This window comes from Trachypithecus francoisi, unplaced genomic scaffold, assembly GCF_009764315.1.
Source record: "Trachypithecus francoisi isolate TF-2019V2 unplaced genomic scaffold, Tfra_2.0 Contig01436, whole genome shotgun sequence".
NCBI lineage: Eukaryota > Metazoa > Chordata > Mammalia > Primates > Cercopithecidae > Trachypithecus > Trachypithecus francoisi.
In genome coordinates, this window is record NW_022681430.1 from 1,480,102 (window position 1) to 1,500,519 (window position 20,418).

Genomic DNA, 20,418 nt, shown 5'->3' on the forward strand with positions numbered 1-20,418 from the left:
CTTGCTATTTCCACCACATCTACAGTTAGTTCCTCCAAACCATGAAATGGAAACTTTACCCCTACCTTGAAGGGAACTCGAATCCAAAGTTCTCGAATTCTTGAAGCCTTGAACCCCTCCAACTCATCCATGAGGGTTGGAATCAACTTCCTCCAAATTCCTGTTAATGTTGATATTTTGACTTCCTCCAAACAAATCTTAATGACATGTAGAATGGTGAATCCTTGCCAGAATGCTTTCAACTGACTTTGCCCACATTCATTAGAAGACCTGCTATCTATGTTAGCTACAGCCTTATAAAATGTATTTCTTAAATAAAATGACTTGAAAGTAGAAATTATTCCTTGATTTATGGGCTGCAGAATGGATGTTGTGTCAGCAGGCATGAAACGAACATTCATCTCCTTGTACATTTCCATCAGAGCTCTTGGGTGACTGGTTGTATTGTCAATGATTAGTAATATTTTGAAAGGAATCTTTTTTCCTGAGCAGTAGGTCTCAACAGTGAATTTGAAATATTCAGTAAATCATGCTGTGAACAAATGTGTTGTCATCTAGGCTTTGTTGTCAATTTCTAGAGTACAGGCAAAGAAGATTTAGCATAATTCTTAAGGACTGTGGGGTTTTGGGAATGATCAGTGAACACTGCTTCAACTTGAAGTCGTCAACTGCATTAGCCCCTAATAAGAGAGTCAGGCTATCTTTTGATACTTTGAAGCCAGGTATTGACCTCACTGCTGTAGCCGTGAAAGTCCTAGATGGCATCTTCTTTCAATAAAAGGTTGAACATTTTTCATCTACGTTGAAAATTTGTTGTTTAGCGTAGGTGCTTTCATCAATTATCTTAGCTGGATCTTCTGGTTAAGTTATTTACTAACTACAGCTTCTCCATCAGCACTTGCTGCTTCACCTTGCATTTTTCTGCTGTGAAGACAACTTCTTTCCTTAAACCTCATGAACCAACCTCTACCAGCTTCTAATGTTTCTTCTGCTCACCCCTCTCAGCCTTCATAGAATTGAAGAGAGTTAGGGCCTTATTTTGGATTAGGCTTTGGTTTTAAGGGAATGTCATGGTTGATTTGATCTTCTGTTCAGAGCACTAAAATTTTTTCCATGGTAGCCATAAGGTTATTTCTTTATCACTCATGGATTCCCTGGAACTTTTCCTTTGCATTCACAACTTGGCTGTTTGGCACAAGAGGCTTAGCTTTCAGCCTGTCTCGGCTTTTGACATGCCTTCCTCACTAAGCTTAATTATTTCTAGCTTTTGAGTTAAAAAGAGAGATGTGTGACTCTTCCTTTCACTTGAGCACTTAGAGGCAGACCATTGTAGGGTTACTAATTGGCCTAATTTCAATATCGTGTGTCTCAGGGAATAAGGAGACTCACAGAGAGGAAGAGAGATGGGGAACTCAACTAGTAGTTGGAGCAGTCAGAACACGCACAACATTTACTGATTAAGTTTGATGCAGTTTGTGACACCACAGAACAATCACAATAGTAACATCAAAGATCATGGATTACAGATAACCACAGAAAATATTATAATAATGAAAAAGTTTGAAATATTGCAAGATTTACCAAAATGTTATGCAGAGATGCTAAGTGAGCACATGATGTTGGAAAAATGTGCCAATATACTTGCTTGACACAGAGTTGCCATAACCTTTAATTTATTTAAAAAACTGCAATGTTTGTGAAGTGCAATAAAGCAAGGTATGCCTGTCTGTTAGGCTGTTCTTGTGTTGCTATAAAGAAATACCTGAGGCTGGTCATGGTGGCTCATGCCTGTAATCCCAGCACTTTGGGAGGCTGAGGCAGGCGAATCATGAGGTCAGGAGTTCAAGACCAGCCTGGCCAACATGGTGAAACCCTGTCTCTACTAAAAATACAAAAATTAGCTGGGCATGATAGTGGGTGCCTGTAATCCCAGCTACTTGGGAGGCTAAGGGAGAATTGTTTGAACCTGGGAGGCGGAGGTTGCAGTGAGCCGAGATTGCCTCACTGCACTCCAGACTGGGTAACAGTGCAAGACTGTGCTGAAAGAAAAGAAAGAAAGAAAGAAAGAGAGAGAGAGAAAGAGGAAGGAAGGAGGAAGGAAGGAAGGAAGGAAGGAAGGAAGAAAGAAGGAAAGAAGGAAAGAAAGAAGGAAGGAAGGAACCTGAAATCTGGGTGTGGTGGCTCATGCCTGTAATTCCAACGCTTTGGGAGGCTAAGACAGGCAGATCACTTGAGGTCAGGAGTTTGAGATCAGTCTGGTGAACTGGGTGAAACCCCATCTCTACTAAAAATACAAAAATTTACTGGGCATGGTGGCAGGTGCCTGTAATTTCAGCTACTTGGGAGTCTGAGGCACAAGAATTGCCTGAACCTGAAAGGTGGGGTTGCAGTGAGCTGAGATCATGCCACTGCACTCCAGCCTGGGTGGCCGAGTGAGACTCCGTCTCAATAAAATAAAATAAAATAAAATAAAATAAAATAAAATAAAATAAAATAAAATAAAATGAAATAAAATAAAATAAAATACCAAGGCTGGGTAATGCTTAAAGTAAAGAGGTTTAATTGGCTCATGGTTCTGCAGGCTGTACAGGAAGCATGGCAGCATGGCGGGACATCTGCTCAGCTTGTTGGGAGGCCTCAGGACGCTTGCGATCAGAAGGTGAAGGGGAAGAAGGCATCGCACAGGGTGGGAGCAGGAGCAAGTCCAGGAGGTGCCACACACTTTTACAAAACCAGATCTCATCAGAAATTACTCACTATGGTGAGAACAGCACCAGACCATGAGAGATCTGTCCCCATGACCCAAACACCTACCACCAGGCCCCACCTTGAACACTGGGGATTACATTTCCACCTGAGATTTGGGTGCTGGGGATTACATTTCCACCTGAGATTTGGGTGGGGACAAACATCCAAACTATATCAGCCTGTATTTGCAATCCCTCCAAAACCTGTTATTGCACATATATTTAAAAATAAAGTTCAGAACAAAATATTTCCTGTGGTTATACTCAGTTAATGAAGACAATTAGGTTTGCAATTAGCTAACTCCTACTTAAATATATTTAACATCACTTACAGAAGAAAAGAACCCAAACACATACAAATAAATCAGACTAGGCTTTGTCTTTTGATTAATGTTTTTTTCACCGAACAGGAAAATACTCATTAACAAAAATTTCTAGAACAATAAAGCAACTGGAGGTTATTAATATGAAAATATTGTCGATTGTTCCTCCCGTAGAAATCTCCCTGGACAGCCCACTTCCTGAAAAATGACTCAGCAAAAGCTCCCAGAGAAGAGTTGTTCATACTTCAGACAATTGTTCAGGCCGGAGCTTATTTCTTATCTATAAAGTCCCTTTGTGATGGATGAATCATGTTTCTTTTCATTTATGGGCTTTGAATGCAAACTATTTCTTAATGTCAACAAATGGCTTCAGTATTTAAAGCAAAATATTTCCGTTTGTTTAGTACTATTTCCTATTTTATGCCTGAAACTGTGTTTTTGAAGGAATTGTTTGGTTTCAAAAGAGGGAAAAGGGAATGATTGTTTAGAAGAATGTGTGCAAAGGGGCGTGCCTTTGTCATGGGCAGCCTTTGAGACCCGCCTGGAGTCAGAGGGGGCGTGTGGTAGGTAGCATGGCCCGAAGAAGCTGGTGTCATGAATTCTGCCTATCAAAGTTCCGGTTTCCTGTGGGAAAAAAGGGTATCTGGCGGCTTGATAATAGGTCTTCAAGTATGTCTTTAAATTCTCTGTTCGCTGAAGAGATGCAAACTAGGTGAATGGAAGAGAAATGACGCATAGAACAGTTGCTAAAGATACTAGAGAGAAGAGAGCAAGATCTTCAGTGATTTCTTTTCTTTTCTTTTTTTTTTTTTTTGAGACGGAGTTTCCCTCTTGTCACCCAGGCTGGAGTGCAGTGGCGCGATCTCAGCTCACTGCAACCTCCAGCTCCCGGGTTCAAACGATTCTCCTGCCTCAGTCTCCCGAGTAGCTGGGACTACAGGCACGCGCCACCATGCCCAGCTAATTTTTTGTATTTTCAGTAGAGACAGGGTTTCACCATGTTGGCCAGGATGGTCTCTGTCTCTTAACCTCATGATCCGCCCACCTCGGCCTCCCAGAGTGCTGGGATTACAGGCGTGAGCCACCATGCCCGGCCGATCTTTAGTGATTTCTAACGACATTTTACAATTGTCAATATAAAAAAAAAAGTGAAAACGTACAAGAGCATAAGACAATTTCAATGACGTATGTGCCAAAAACTGACCACTAGGTAGCACCATAATCTAGCTCTAGTACTCTAGCACTGTGCTGATTCTGTATTGGGCAGGATGCAAACATTTTAAGATTTTTGCCTGAGAAAAGACCAACAAAAGCAGCTGTAAATTATTCAATCAGAAGACCCTAAGGTAACAAACTGAAGAGGTATAAGGTTCACCAGGTATTTATTTGGTGAAGTTTCTACTATAGCAATTATTTTTATTCAGAACACAGAGAAACGAACATTATAGATGGAAGAGATTTTGAGCCTTTTCTTAAAAAAAACCTAGATTTGCATGAAGATAAAGAAAAAGAATAATTATAGTTAATTAAAACAATTAGTCTAGAATTTTCTTGTCGAATTAGAAAAACGCCAGTTTAATGAAGTAGTAAACATTACTCATACTTGTTTTGATTCATCAATGTCTTTATCATTCCTACTTAAGTCTTCCATTCACTCGGCAATCATTCAGTACATGCCTACTACGTCCCTAACATCCTCTAGGTGCCTTGAATCTGAAGAAGCATGAGGCACATGCCTTGCCTTTGCATAACACATGGCCCAGCAAGGTAGATAAATATATAACAAAACAACAATATTAAGGGATAAGAACTTCAGTAAAGACATGTTCAAAAGATTTATGGGAGATAGCAGCAAATTACAAAACAAGTGGCGTTTGAACAAAGTCTTGAAAGATGATAGTAATAACTGACACTTATTGTTGCTCATCATATGTCAAACCCTCTCCTAAATACTTTACCTAACAAATGCTTAGAAGTCATGTAATCATCACAACCACCATTTGAGGAAGGTGATGCTATTATTATACCCATGTTAGAGACAGGAAAACTAGTTTGGGAAATGCATTATAGATAAAGGAAGTAACATGTATAAAGGCTTAGAGATGTACAAAACCATGGCATGTTCCAAGGAGCAGGTGGATTAGACCAGTAGTAACATTCTAATATTCATAGAAATACTGTGACCTCTAGGATTTTATGAACAGAAAAATGGGGTAAGTCATATCAGAGATTTTGAATAGATTTTTAAAAACTATTTTTTAACTAAAAAAATTTTATTTTTAATTTATTTTTAAAAAGTATTTTGTAGAGATGGGGTCTAACCATGTTGCCCATGCCAGTCCTGAACTCCTGGCCTCAAGTGATCCTTCTGCCTGGCCCCACAAAGTGCTGAGATTATAGGCGTGAGTCACTGTGCCCAGCCAACTATTTTCCTATTACTAAGAAATTTTATTCTTTAAAGAACAGTAGGAATATAGTTTACTGAGAAATCACAGATCCATTGAAAGATCAAACCATTTTTGTAATGAAATATTATATCCTGAATTTTTTAAAGGTGATATAGAAAACATATAATGGCTCTGTAGAATCACAATTTTTTAATGCCATAGATTTTTCTTAAAATACTAACTTTCTGGCCGGGCGTGGTGGCTCATGCGTGTAATCCCAGCACTTTGGGAGGCTGAGGAGGGTGGATCACCTGAGGTGAGGAGGGCAGATCACCTGAGGTCAGGAGTTCAAGACCAGCCTGGCCAACATGGAGAAACCCCATCTCTATTACAAATAAAAAAATTAGCTGGGTGTGGTGGTAGGTGCCTATAATTCCAGCTACTCCAGAGCCTGAGGCAGGGGAATCACTTGAACCCAGGAGGTCCAGGTTGTAATGAGCTGAGGTCATGCCACTGCACTCCAGTCTGGGCGACAAGAACGAAAGTCCGTCTCAAAACACAAAACAAAAAACAAAAAACTAACTTTCTAATAACAAACTGTATTAATATAAGTCTGCTGAAAATAACAATGCTATAGTTTTATAACTTAACTGAATATCTTGAAAGATTTCCTAATGTTGAAATACTACTACTGATATAATGAAAACAACTTTTAACTATTTTATTTTAGATAACATTTGCAAGACAAACTCTGTGACATTATAATTAAATATTTATTGGTTGTTCTTTACTTACATACCACTGTGTTCCTGTGTCCAGATTATTGTTGAACAAATATTTACCAAACACCTATGTTGTGCCAGCTATGGTGTTAGCTTCTATAGCAGCAAAACAACAATAAGGTCCCAAGTCTCTGCTTACTTCTCTGTCTCCACATTTGTCTCAGGCAAGCAGCCCCATGCTCACCACCCTGGCCATACTTTCACTTCCCTGGCCATGTCCTCTCTCCACATTAGCGGTCCCTGTTCCCACCAACTTCTTTGCTTATGACTTAGCTATGAGTTTTTCCACCACCTGGAATACCCAAATGGTATCCACTCTCCAATTCACAGTTCCAGTGATCCCTCCTCTGGATACTCTTATTCTCTTCTGAGCCCCTCTGTTTTTAAAAAATCATGGTAACCATCTTTCAGTGTACAGACCAGTAGTGTTAAGGATATTCACATTGTCATGCAACAGATCTCCAGAACGTATTCATCTTGCAAAACAGGAACTCTACGTCCATTAAACGACTCCCCATCTCCCCCTTACCCTCACCCCTGGAAACCACCATTCCACTTTTTGTTTCTATGAATTTGGCTATTTTAGATACCTCATGTAAGTGGAACGATACAGTATTTTTCTTTTTGTGACTACCTTATTTCACTTAGCATAATGTCCTCAAGTTTCTTCCATGTTGTAGCATGTGACAGGATTTCCATTTTTTTTAAGACTGAATCGTATTCTATTGCATGTTTATACCACATTTTGCTGATGCATTCATGCGTTGGTGAGTGCTTGGGTTGCTTTTCCTGGCATTTTCAATCCCTTCTTTTCTAGCATTCACCTCTTACCTTCATGTATGAAATCTGTTTTTTTCTTTTCTTATCTATGTGTTTCTTCATTGTTTTAAATCTATCTATTCATCCATCCATCCATCCATCCATTCATGCATCCATCCATCTGTCCATCCAACAAATATTTATTGTCTCCTATTTCCAGGCACAGTTCTAGGCACTGGAGATAATGTCAGTGAACAAAACAGAAAAAAATTCCCTGTGCTCATTAATCTGCATTCTTATAGAAGAGGCAGATAATAAACAAGTGAAGTGTACAGTGTCTCCAAAGACAGAAAGTACTATGGGACAGAAACAAAGCAGAGGGAGTGAGGTAGGGATAGAGAGGCCCAGCTCAAGGTTAAAATGCTGGATTTTATCTTTAGCAAAGCTGTCATTGAGAAGGTGATTTTTGAAGGAGTGAGCCAAGTGAGTATCAGAGGCGAAAGCATTTCAGAAAGAGGGGAGAGCAGGAGCATAAGCCCTGAGGTGGAGCATGCCTGGCAAAGCATGAGGAACACTGAGGTCAGTGCAACTGGAGTGGAATGAGACACAGGTAAGGAGCACGAAATGAGGTCAGGGCAGTCCAGGGCAGAGGGAGAGGCAGAACGTGGAGGGCTTGTAGATTATTTTAAAAGCAGGATATGTTGTCTGATTCATAACGATATTATTTGAAAGAATATTATTTGAATGAATAAGTAACAGTCTCCTATGAATGCATTACATATAAACCATGTCTATAGGATTAATGTGCCTATGATGCATTCTATGGCCCACACAGTATTTTTTTAAGTATTAAACTTGGCTGCGTGTGGTGGCTGGCACCTGTAATCCCTCACTTTGGTAGGCTGAGGTGGGCAGATCGCTTGAACTCAGGAGTTCAAGACCAGCCTGGGCAACATGGAGGAACCCTACCTCTACAAAAAACACAAAAATTAGTCAGGCATGGTGGCATATTCCTGTGGTTTCAGCTACTCAGGAGGCTACGGTGGGAGGATGGCTGGAGCCCAGGAGGTGGAGGTTGCAGTGAGCCGAGATAGCACCACTGCACTCCAGCCTGGGCGACAGAGTGAGACTCCGTCTCAAAAAAAAAAAAAAAAAAAAAAAATTCCACATGTTGAGTATTATGGAAAGGAAGTGAGAAAATACCTGTGTACACCCTGGGCAGCATTTCTGTCTTTCAGCTTACACTATCAGATTTGTATAAGGCAGAGTGTTGGAGGGGACAGGCAAGTGATATCTTGTGGCAAATAAAAAGCTGCTGCTATCTGTGGCATCACCTCTGACCCTTAAAGCCAGAAGATTCCCCCCACAGACCAAATGATTCCAGAAAAGCAAGTTGCAAGAGCTAAAGGTCATTCTAGGCTCAGGGGTTCCCACGCCTTTGTTACTCCTGATTTTCTTGGATTTGTGTTCATCTTCTAGGCCCCCAATTCAACGCTGACCTCTGGCTCCCCTGGGTTTGGGAACTCTCATTCTGCCTTTCCAAAATCTTGGACTTTATCATTCCTTAATGTTTTATGACTCTGTTAGCACTTTCAGCTATGGCCTATCAGCTCCCCAAATTGTAGTCAGTAGCATATAACATTCCTAGATATTTGATGTATTTTGCTGCTTTTGTATATGGTATCGATTTTGTATTTCATTTCCGAATTGTGACTAACATATAGACGAGCATTTTTTGGTCTACAGTGCTTGATAGATTCACTCATTTATTCTGTTTGTTGATCTCTCTAGATTTTCTATGTATACAATCATGTATTCTGCAAATATCAATTTTTCTTCTTTCTTACCAATCTTTACATCTTTTATTGCCCTATCTTGACTTATTACACTGGCTACATTTCCAGGACAATTTTGAATGGAGCTAGTGATTGTTGTTTTCCTGAGATGAGGTGGTCAATGTTTGGCATTTAGTCAGCAAACAAGATATTAGTGTTTGTTTTGTTTGTTTGTTTTAAAGAGCCTCGCTCTGTCATCCAGGCTGAAGTGCAGTGGTGCGATCTTGGTTCACTGCAACCTCTGCCTCGTGGGCTCAAGCGATTCTCTTGCTTCAACCTCCTGAGTAGTTGAGACTACAGACATGTGCTACCACACCTGGCTAATTTTTGTATTTTTAGTAGAGACAGGGTTTCACTATGTTGGCCAGGCTGGCCTTGAACTCCTGACCTCAGGTGATCTGCCAGCCTCAGCCTCCAGGGTGCTAGGATTACAGGGGTGAGCCACCATACCCAGCCTGTTTTGTTTTTGTTTTTGTTTTTTTTAAATAGACTTCTATTTCTAGGTTGCTGAGTTTGTGTGTGTGTGTTTATTTTTTATTTATTTTTTTTTTTGTGGGCCTTTCAAAATGCATAGGAAGGAGTGGGGTAGGGATGGGAGGGAAAACTCCAACTCCACCAAGACTCTGAGAAGGATTAAACACCAGGTGATATTTACCAGGGATGGGTCACTCTCATCTGATATTCTTCTTCTACTGATATAGGAGTTAAGAAGAAATTATTTAGGCAGATAGAGTAAGGAAGTCCTCCGTAAGCTTTTCCTTTTAATGAAAAGCAACCCCCAAATCATTTTCTTTTCTAACAAAGAGGAGCCTGTAAAATCGAGTTGCAGACATAGAAAAGCAGGCTAGAAGCTTGCATGGGTGAATGCTGGCAGCTGTGCCAATAGGGAAAGGCCACCTGGACTAGGCATGTTCAAAATGACTACTCCATCTTCCCTTTTCCTTTCCAACCACATGTGCCATAGGGAGCAGGCAGCCTGGGGCTGGCCAAGTGGAAAGCCCATTTGCACAATAAGATTAGGGTGGGGTGGCCAGCTTCTTCATGCACTATGTAAATATTGCAACTGGTCCAGCCAATCTGTGCACCCTATGCAAATCAGACATCACCTCCTCAAGCCTGTCTACAAAATCTGATGCACTCCCCACAGGCTGGAAGTCCCATTCAGGCGCCCCTCTCTCTCGCAGGAGAGAAAGCTGTTCTCCTTTCTCTTTCTTTTGCCTATTAAGCCTCTGCTCTTAACCTCACTTCACATGTGTCCATGTCCTTGATTTCCTTGGCATGAGGCAACGAACCTCAGACAACAAGGCCAGACAATAACTCCACTTCACTACCTTCTGGGGCACCCCTGCCTTGTCCCCAATTTCCCAGATATGTTTCCTAGAGACTGTGAATTGTAGAGGGGGCTTCTGTGCCAATGAAACACATGAACATATCAGAAGCATCTGAACCAGAGTGACTCCATCTTGAATAAGGTCTGGGTTAAATGAGGCTGATACCTACTGGGCTGCATTCCCAGGAGGTTAGGCATTCTAAGTCACAGGATGAGATAGGAAGTTGGCACAAGACACAGGTCACAAAGACCTTGCGGATAAAACAGACTGTGGTGAAAAAGTCAGCCAAATCCCACCAAAACCAAGATGGTGATGAGAGTGACTTCCGTCATCCTCACTGCTCATTATAATGCTTTAGCATGCTAAAAGACACTGGCACCAGCACCATGACAATTTACAAATGCCATGGCAATGTTGGGAAGTGATCCTATATGGTCTAAAAAGGGGAGGAACGCCAATTCTGGGAATCGCTCACCCCTTTCCCAGAAATCTCATGAATAATCCACCCCTTGTTTAGCATATAATAAAGAAATAACAATAAGTATAAGCAGCTGAGCACCCATGCCACTGCTCTGCCTATGGAGTAGTCCTTCTTTATTCCTTTATTTGCTTTATAAATTTTCTTTCACTTTATGGATTCGCCTCAAATTCCTTCTTGTGTGAGATCCAAGAACCCTCTCTTGGGAGCCCTTTCTTGTAACAAACAATGCTTCCCACTAGTGGTTCCAGTACGGAGCAAGGAGCCTGAGTCTAGTCTTGGTGATGGAGTGAGAAAGGTGAGCGACTGATGCCGTTTTATTTGCAGAATAAACTTACTTTAAATAAAAGGTTGATTTCCAGTTCTAGAGGGACAGGGGCTCCTAGCAGGCTAATGGGACAGAGGCTCAGTTATAGAGAAAAAAGAAAAAGGCCTAGAAAAGGGCCCTAAGGAACAGGACTATATCAACTTCACACATGGCTTGATGGTGTGTCCCAAAGATCAGCCTGGGCACTACTGGCATTTCAGGCTGGATAATTCGTGTGTGTGTGTGTGTGTGTGTGTGTGTGTGTGTGTGTGTTGCAGGCCAGGTGGGGGTTTGTGCTGTGCATTGTAGGTTGTTCAGCAGTATCCCTGGCCCATTCCCACTAGATGTCAGTAGCACCACCCACCTCCCATGGTGACAATCAAATATGTAACCAGACATTTCCCTCCAGCAGGGCACCCGCAAGATCACCCAGTTGAGAACCACTAGCCTAGGGTCACTTAAACTTCTCTTGTCAGTGGTCAGACTTAATTCTAGGAAGTAGTCAAAGAGTTTGAGCTGCAGCTGGGAGGAGAGGTTAAGGGTCCAGACTGGGAACATTCCAGTCACACACGCCATTCTTTTTTATGGACATCTTGGAATATGGCTGTTTCAAAACTTTCCACTTCCTCCTTTTCTTTTCCTCATTTGATGAATTTGTTGTCAGCACTATGAGACGGGGGAGGTTGTTTTCTCTGTTACTTTTGGGAGGAGAGCCTCTCTTGTTCATTTAATCTGTGCAAACTTCCGGCAGGAAATGGCACTCAAGGAAAGTTTTGAATAAAAGGAAGATGCTGGTTTAGTCAGTGGAAACAGGAAGTTGTTGCCCTTGTCTCAAACGGTATAGAAGAAAGTAAGAGGCAGAGAGAAACTGCACTTAGCAGGACTGGGAGGAGCAGAAGACAGTGGGGTGGGAGTAGAGGGAGGGTGGGGAGAGCTGAGGAGCAGAGGGAGGCAACTGGGCCACCAGGACAGAAGACCTTGAATCTCCAGGCTGAGCTGGCTGTACCGGAAGAGGATGAATGTGCTGTGTAGGAGAAGTGGGGTCATGCAGTGACAGTAAGTCAAAGCTATAGCGGTTTGTTAATTAAACTACTTTAGAGTATAGTATTCTTCTATACTATATTCTATTCTTTTTTTCTTTTTTGAGATGGAATCTTGCTCTGTTACTCAGGCTGGAGTGCAATGGCATGATCTCGGCTCACTGCAACCTCCACCTGCCTGGTTTAAGCAGTTCTCTTGCCTCAGCCTCCCGAAGAGCTGGGACTACAGCCGCGTGCCACCATGCCCAGCTAATTTTTGTATTTTTGGTAGAGACGGGGTTTCACCATACTGGCCAGGCTGGTCTCGAACTCTTGACCTCAGGTGATCCGCCTGCCTCGGCCTCCCAACGTGCTGGGACTACAGGCGTGACCCACCGCGCCCAGCCTATTCTATTTAAATTAATATATTTTCGCTCCAATATTAACAGCATATGCCTACATTGTAAAATCTCCTTGACTAAAGAGAGAGAGAGAGAGAGAAAGCAAATGTGGCAAAATATTAACAATTGGTGAATCAGATGAAGGGTATATTTTTGTTCACATTATATTCTTCTTGTAATTCTTCCATAAGTTTGAAAATTTTCAAAATTAAACTTTGTGCTGTGTGGAGAGAAGAATGAATTTTTAAAACCATGTGATATTTAGAACTGGATCAGTCATCACAGATGTATGTGTTCATGAATATGTGGCATTATTTATGAATTTTTTTCTCTTCAATGTAATATAGTGATGCTGATGGCTGTCTTAAGAGTGATATCTCATCATGTATTTATGTATTTTCAGGTCCTGACAAATACAATCTAGAATTGTCTGATTTTTGCATAATTTGCACCATTTCCTTACAAGGCAGAGGTAACTCAGCTTGTAGCTTTCACTATCATTCATTCATTGGCTAAGCATTTCTTGAGTATCTACTATAACTGTATACAAGGTGTATACTCTCTTTTTTTGAGACGGAGTTTTGCTCTTGTCGCCCAGGCAGGAGTGCAGTGGTGCAATCTTGGCTCACTGCAACCTCCGCCTCCCAGGTTCAAGCGATTCGCCTGTCTCAGGCTCCGGAGTAGCTGGAATTACAGGTGCCCACCACCACAGTCGGCTAATTTTTTAATTTTTAGTAGAGATGGGGTTTCACCATGTTGGCCAGGCCTGTCGCGAACTCCTGACCTCAGGTGATCCACCCGCCTCAGCCTCCCAAAGTGCTGGGATTACAGGTGTGAGCCACCACGCCCGGCCTACAAGGTGTACACTCTTAAGCATTATGGGGAATACAAATATGAATCAGATGGACATTCTGCACACATATAATCTTATAATTTGGTATAAGTTTAAAACTTTGCACATAAAGAACTTCTTTTTTTTGGCTGGAGTGCAGTGGCCTGATCTTGGCTCACTGCAACCTGTACCTCCTGGGCTCAAGCGATTCTTGGGCTTCAGATTCCCAAGTAGCTGGGACTACAGGTGCGTGCCACCACGCCCAGCTATTTTTTGTATTTTTAGTTGGCCAGGCTAGTCTCGAACTCCTGGCCTCAAGTGATCTACCCGCCTCGGATTCCCAAAGTGGTGGGATTACAGGTGTGAGCCACCATGCCCGACCAAGAACTTTTAGATTGAAAATTATTATTTTTGTCAAGTCTCAAAGGACTTACTCATCTTATTGGGAAATGGTGTGAGGCATATTCGTGCTGCATTTGTTCTGTCCTGCCATGGAGCAAAACTAGGGCTGAGGGTTGGGGGCTATTGGTGGGGTTGAAGTGAAGAATGCTGCATTGGTTTGCCTTTGCTCTATAACCCATCTGTTTGTGGCTGAAAACAACAGTCATTTAGTATTGCTCTTGTGTCTGTGGCTCAGCTGGGGCTTGGTTCATAAGCGTGGGTTTGGATGGGCAGTTCTGTTTCAGGCTACTGCAGCTAGATGAAAATATATACCTTCCCCTGAAGGTCTGTGGACCAGTGGGGATTACTCTATTTCACGTAGCTCTCAGGGAATGCTTTTCTTAGGTGATGGCAGAGGTGCGAGAGGACAAACAGATATATGCCTTAGAGGCTTTAGAAAGCCTAGGCTCAGAACTCACATGCTATTATTTTAGCTTATGTATCACTGGCCAGCAGAAGTCACATGGCTGAGCCCAAAGTCATGGGACAGGGACAAATAGTGTGCCCACAGTGAGGTACTGGCAAGGGTATGGATGCAGGCAGGGGTGACAAACTGATGCAATCTATGACAAATGTACAAATAGCATAGATTTTAGCTATAGCATGCTTTGAATACTACATTTTTAAGAGAACAAACTTCAATTTTTTGTCAGAACTTTTAAAAAAGGTCTGATAAAAACTAAAAAAAAAAGCTTCATATGGAAGAATGTCACTACTCATTCCTTTAAATATTGTCTTTCTTGTATTAAGCAAGAAAGCTGAGCTTAAACTGAATTGAAGAAGATCAAGTGCAAGTGGTGATGGGAAATACATGCCCATTAGTTCTTCAGGCCTACTTGGGGCTGGTTGTAGGGCACATTTTCCTTTGCTATTTTGGGCCTCTGGTTCATGCACTCTTTCTTCCTCTCAGTGGCAGCTAGCCTTCTTAAAGGCTAGCTGACATCTTCGTTCTCTTTCTTTCTCTCCATCAAAACCTATTCTGCAGAAGGGATCTAGCAAACTCATTCACAGTGAGGCATAAGGAACTGAAAAGGAGTAAGATCTAAATGCCTCCAGAAGCATTTGTATTTGAACAAGAGATAAAAGAACTAATGGCTCCATCGCTCATGGAGGAAATTGACACTGCAGAATAGAGAAGCAAAGGAGATAGACAGGGCACCAAGGAATTAGCCTAGTGACCTCAAAATCACATCCCATAACACATTTCATTTTTCCTGGGCAAATTACCTCCTTGGGTTTGTGGTCAACAACATAGTTGCAGTAACAACTAGGAATGTAGCTTTGGTTATGTATTTAGCATAAATGATATTAATATATATGCCTTGTCAAATCACATGCATTTAGTAAACTTATATAGTGTAATGACTCTAATTCCTACACACAGTTATTGTCTTTGAGAAACAAGTGAATAAATATAGCCGGCACTAGGCAGGAACTTTCCGAACTGTGTCAAGGTTAATAATAAGTAAAATGTTACAAGTGGAGACAGGACAGCAACAGCTGTGCAACATTCTTGGAAGCAAAGACTTTGATAGCATGAAGTCAGACAGAGAGCTTGTTTTTGTTGCTCCTTTGGGTAAACAGAGAATCCTTCTAATAATTATAAGGAAAACAGCATTTATTTTTATAAATTACAACAGGTTTTCACTCAATATCTGATGTCTGCAGCTGGGAAATCGGGGGCCTGTGGAACGATGTTGGAAGAAGAAACAGATCAAACCTATGAGAATGTCCTGGCTGAGATTCAGTCTTTCGAGCTGCCTATTGAAGCTACTTTAAGGTAGGGCACCGTTGCATTTTATTGTGTCTTCTTCAGCGGTGATAAGGTGGTCCTTTTCCTTGCTTTTTATCATTCTTTATAAGAGTAAAAAATATTTTTGCAAAACAGTTACAGTTCTGTATGTACTTAATCTCAAAGTTTTCTTATCCTTAGAGAAATTACAGGACATAATTAATCCATTTTATTTTGCATGTTTCCTAAGTCATCACCGTAAGATTAAAAATGATGACTTTCAAATGATCAAAAAGGACCTCAGTCACCTCCTAATAAATGTATATGAGGTTTCAATTGTTTTCTTCAGCATATCACTTAGTGAAAAACATCCAGAACAATTAGACATATCAATGAAGCCAATTTACATTTGGGTGGATATGAGTTGTAGGAAAAAATGTAGACCATTTTTTTATATTGTAGCTGCTGTCTTGAGTGTTTGGTGACCGCTCATGTATTATTTTGTTTCCATATAAGGTTTATTTATTTTTTCTTTTTCACATCTTCTTGGATACCAACATATAAGGTTTAAAAATAGCTTATTTGGTAATGTGGGTATTAATTTGCACAGTTCAAGAATAGGATTAAAATGAAAAACTATATGTCATTGTGTTCAAAGGGCAGCTTTTAAAATTTAATTCTTTAATTCTCTATGTCTGCCTGTCTCTACACCTATCAGTGTGGGAACAAGATATTCATCACTGAATTTGATAGTGACAGTCAATAAATATTTGTTGACTAATATTTGTAGATTAAGTGGAAGGATGTGTGTGTGTGTGTGTGTGTGTGTGTGTGTGTGACCTCTTCATTCTCAGAAAGGCCCCAGGGCCAAGTGCTTCTAAGTCCACTAAAGTTTAAACCTGGATAAGTTTCTCCCAGCTATTTAAATCTTATTTTGCATTAAACATAGTTTGAATGTCTTCAAAGGTCTTAGGGTGGTGTTAGGGACATGGTAAACAATTGAGATTTGTTGGTTGATTATTGGATTATCAATATGTAGGTATAGTTGCAGAATAATTACAACTCCATTATAACTATTATATATACCTTCATCCTATCTGAGCATCATAAATATTCTGTGAAAAAGGGCTGGTAATTTTCAGTGGTAGAAACCAGAGCTTTGTAGCAATGGAAAACTCAATAATTTTCTCCATGTGGAGCATACTTTGAATTGTACCATTGCCTTCTAAAACTTGTGTATCTGCCTGGTGGCTACGTAGGTGGTCAAGTGCTAGGTGCTAGGTAGTTAAGTGCTAGGTGCTAGGTGGCTAAGTCTAAGTGGAAACAAGAGAAAGGGTGAAGGGAGCCTAGATGTGTTTTAGTTACTACGGCCTCTGCTCCCATTGCTGCTTCAGGGCCCTCGGTCTTCAACTTGTAACCCCTTCTACATTTCCCCAGTTTCACAACCCTGGCCAACATCTACAGACTTTGTCTGTCCTTAGAACTATCCTGTCGGCTAGTCTGTCTCTGGTGTTGGACTTGACTTCCTTTCTTGGTGCTTGGATCTTTTTTATCTTCTCTTCTTAGGACAAATATTCCTGGTACCAATCTTGTACCTGATCTTTCTACAGCAAAAAATCATTTAGATTTGGCAGCCACAGCACTCTCTCAGCATCACCCTCAAGGGCAGAGCCTGCATAGATATGTTCTCCAGGTGCTACCTTGTCACCACCATGCAGTGGACCTAAAATACCAATTGTTAGCTTAATGTTTGGGTATAAAAAAAGGATGAGAACACTCCTTTCCAAAGGCTACTGTTAAAACACACTGATGTTATTTTGGGGTGTAGAGTGAAGTTACAAGCCCCTAACAAGCCTTTATCTGGGACAGTATTCAACAAAAAGCTTTCCTAATTTTCTAAACCGTTCATCTAATAAGTTGATTAGATGAAGACTTCTTAGATTGGTGTTTGATGCCTTTCCATACGTATGTGCGTGTGTCACCAAATTTCTACTGCAACTGTGCTTCAGGAACACATCAGCTCATGTGGCCAAATATGAGGGTTGAAAAATAATGACATGAGTCTCATTTCAGTCAAACTAGACTCTGCTATTTGACAATATGCTTCCTAGAGCTTAGGGTTCCTTTCCCCTATTATTCACTATTCCTTCTGCCTGCAAAAATCCAACGTATCTGGCAAGGCATAGCTCTAATGCTCTTTCTAGCGCTACTTACCTAGCTGCTAGGTGCCAGGCACTGTGGAAACTTCTATAAAGGTTACTAAGATATAAGTAAGACACAGGCCCTGCCCTCAGGAACCTTTAGCCTGAAATGGTTGTAACACAATGCACACACATAAACACACACACACAAGCCAGAATAAATGCTCTGGATTCTTTGAAGCCTCTCCTATCTAGATGTGAATATTCCATTGCGAATCCCCATCTAGATGTGAATATTCCATTGTGGAAGCCCCTAAGAATGTGATTCATATGAGCTCATGGGCTAATAGTGAAGAAAATACTTACCTTTCTAATAAAAATGAAAAGAGGCAGTCGAGCAAGAATGTCGTCATTTCGGCAAAGAAGAGAAGGAGGAGGAAGTATTTTAAAATGTCAAGCTCTGGCTGCTTGCAGTGGCTCAATCCCAGCACTTTGGGAGGCTGAGGTGGGAGATCACTTGAGGCCAGTTGAAGACCAGCCAAAGCAACATGGTGAGACCCTGTCCCTATAAAACACTTTTTAAAATTAGCTGGTGACTTGCGCCTGTAGTCTCAGCTACTCAGGAGGCCAAAGAGGGAAGCTCACTTGAGCCCAGGAAGTCAAGACTGCAGTGAGCTATGATCATGCCACTGCACCCCAGCCTGAGTGACAAGAGTAAGATCCTGTCTCCAAAAACAAAACAAAATCGAAACCAAAAGAAAACTATAAGCTCTAAGGGCTGAGAGGGTGGAAAAGGAGTTTGGCTGGAGGCAGCCGAAGGCCCTGCCGTGAGGCCCTGGAATGAACAGTGAGAGAAAGGTTAGGATACCGGGACTGGAAATGCAAGAGAGAAACATTCCCAGGGAAAAGCTTGCACCTGGGAATTGAGGTAGAGAGAATATTGAAGAGTTTACCTATGTGTTTTTTCCCTGTCACAGAAGAAAGGCATTACTTTGACAGATATTTTCTGCTGTAAAATCCTGAACTCTGTTAGCTTCCTTTCCCGGTCCACCTTGTTTTGCAGGTAGTCAACCTGAGGTGGCCTATTTGAGGTCAGAGTTTATATCTGGGCCAGGTGGAGTTTACTCCCCTAACAAGTTGAGCTCAGAGAGTTCAGTGACTCAGGACTCAAGAGATGGTTTCTACCAGTGTAATTTAAGGGCACCTGAACGACATTTCTTTTGCAGAGCATTCAAACCTTCCTGTATACTCATCCCCGTACACCATCTGGGAAAACGAGTCTCCTCTGTCTCAGGCGTCATGAGTGGGTTGTGGAGACAAGGAATCATTGTCAATGGCCTATAATGCCTTTCACCCCACCAGGCTGTGTTGTTCCCACCTCCTGACTTTATACATGGCTACTCCCAGGACAAGCTTCTCCCAGACGGTCCAGCTCATTTGCTGCCTGACTTTCCCAGTGAGCCCTTTTGTTGGCTCCTTTGGCCCTCTTTTCGAAACAGTGGACAAGAATCAGATGCTTCTGAGGTCTTGCATTTGTTTTCATTTTTTGTGTGAAATGGAATTTAAGGCCCATAGCATTAAGTTTAAAGGAAAGATAGTTTCAGGGGAGAGCTGAGACTCTATACTTTTCCCATGGTTTACTTGCAACGCCAATGAAACATCCATTAAAGCCATCTCAGACAACTACAGAGTTTGAATTGGGGAAGAAAATACCAGCGTGGAAAAGTGGAATTTGATGTTAGCCATGCAGATGGCGACTGAACTTAAGAAAAAAGGGGACAATGTAAAGGAAGGCCTACTGTTAGTGCCTGTGTTGTCCCAGCATGGTTTAGCTTTGGGCATTCAAAATCCCCTACCTAGGCCAGGCGGGGTGGCTCATGCCTGTAATCCCAGCACTTTGGGAGGCTGAGGCCGGCGGATCACGTGAGCTCAGGAGTTCAAGACCAGCCTGGCCAACATGGCAAAACCCCATCTCTACTGAAAAATAACAAAAATTAACTGGTCATTGTGGTGCATGTCTGTAGTCCCAGCTGCTTGGGAGGCTGAAGTGGGAGAATCACTTGAAACTGGGAGGCGGAGGTTGCAGTAAGCCGAGATTGGGCCATTGCACTCTGGCCGGGGCGACAGAGTAAGACTGCTAAAAAAAAAAAAAAAAAAATCCCCTAGCTTGCAGAATATTGGTAGGCTGAAACTTAACGGGCAGGTAAAGTCTGCAATTAGTTTTCCTGCCCTAATCCTTTTGCCCTGAGCATCACTGTTTTCATTACATTGCAACCATAGGCTAATTTCTACTGGATGTTCTCATTCTGTTGAGGTTTCCTGATTTTCTCTCTAGCCTCTCCATTTGGTGCAGATGTGCCTGGCTCCTTGCCAGCTCCTTCCGCTAGGGGGCGTACCTGTCCCTGGGAAACTTAATGACTGTCCGGAGCCATGTTCAAGGAAACAACATTAGTCCTTGTTGTACTCAGTATTACCAACTTACTTGCACAAGGATGGTCAATAGGTTTCAAGTAGCATATCAATTCAATGCATTGGGAATGGTTGCCTGAATCTTCATACTGAGGATGATCCTGATAAATTAGTGATGATAGCTATGGTCCTAGGATAGGGTAGTAGCAGTATTCGCAACATTTATTTACCATATTCACACTAGAACTTCCTGCTGTCAGGCATCACCCATCAGACCTGCTCCCATGGATACTGACTCAGACCTGGATGTAGCCTGGGGCTCACGATGCCCCTTGGAGTCCTGCAGGTGTGTTATTAGCCCCTTAGAACAGGTCCTGAAGTCACAATGTCTGAACCGACTTGGATTCAGAAGTCACAGCATGTTTTGTGGCTGTAGCTGAGCCTGAGATGATCAAATCATGGACCCATTGTAGGGTACTGCAAAGTTAGTGGGA

General features: G+C 41.8%; 1 protein-coding gene across 4 annotated transcripts in view; it reads left to right on the top strand.

The window, feature by feature from the left end:
• The first annotated feature begins 11,755 nt into the window (after positions 1–11,755).
• Positions 11,756–20,418, top strand: part of EXOC6 (exocyst complex component 6) — a 218,798-nt gene continuing 210,135 nt past the window's right edge. For 3 of the 4 annotated variants that reach the window (XM_033224621.1, XM_033224613.1, XM_033224607.1), the window contains exons 1-2: positions 11,826–12,005; positions 15,311–15,422. In XM_033224621.1, the coding sequence (XP_033080512.1) occupies positions 11,969–12,005; positions 15,311–15,422 (149 nt within the window). In that variant the 5' untranslated portion in view covers positions 11,826–11,968. Of the gene's footprint in view, positions 12,006–15,310; positions 15,423–20,418 lie in introns of all 4 variants that reach the window. The other variant, XM_033224564.1, reaches the window with a different exon arrangement.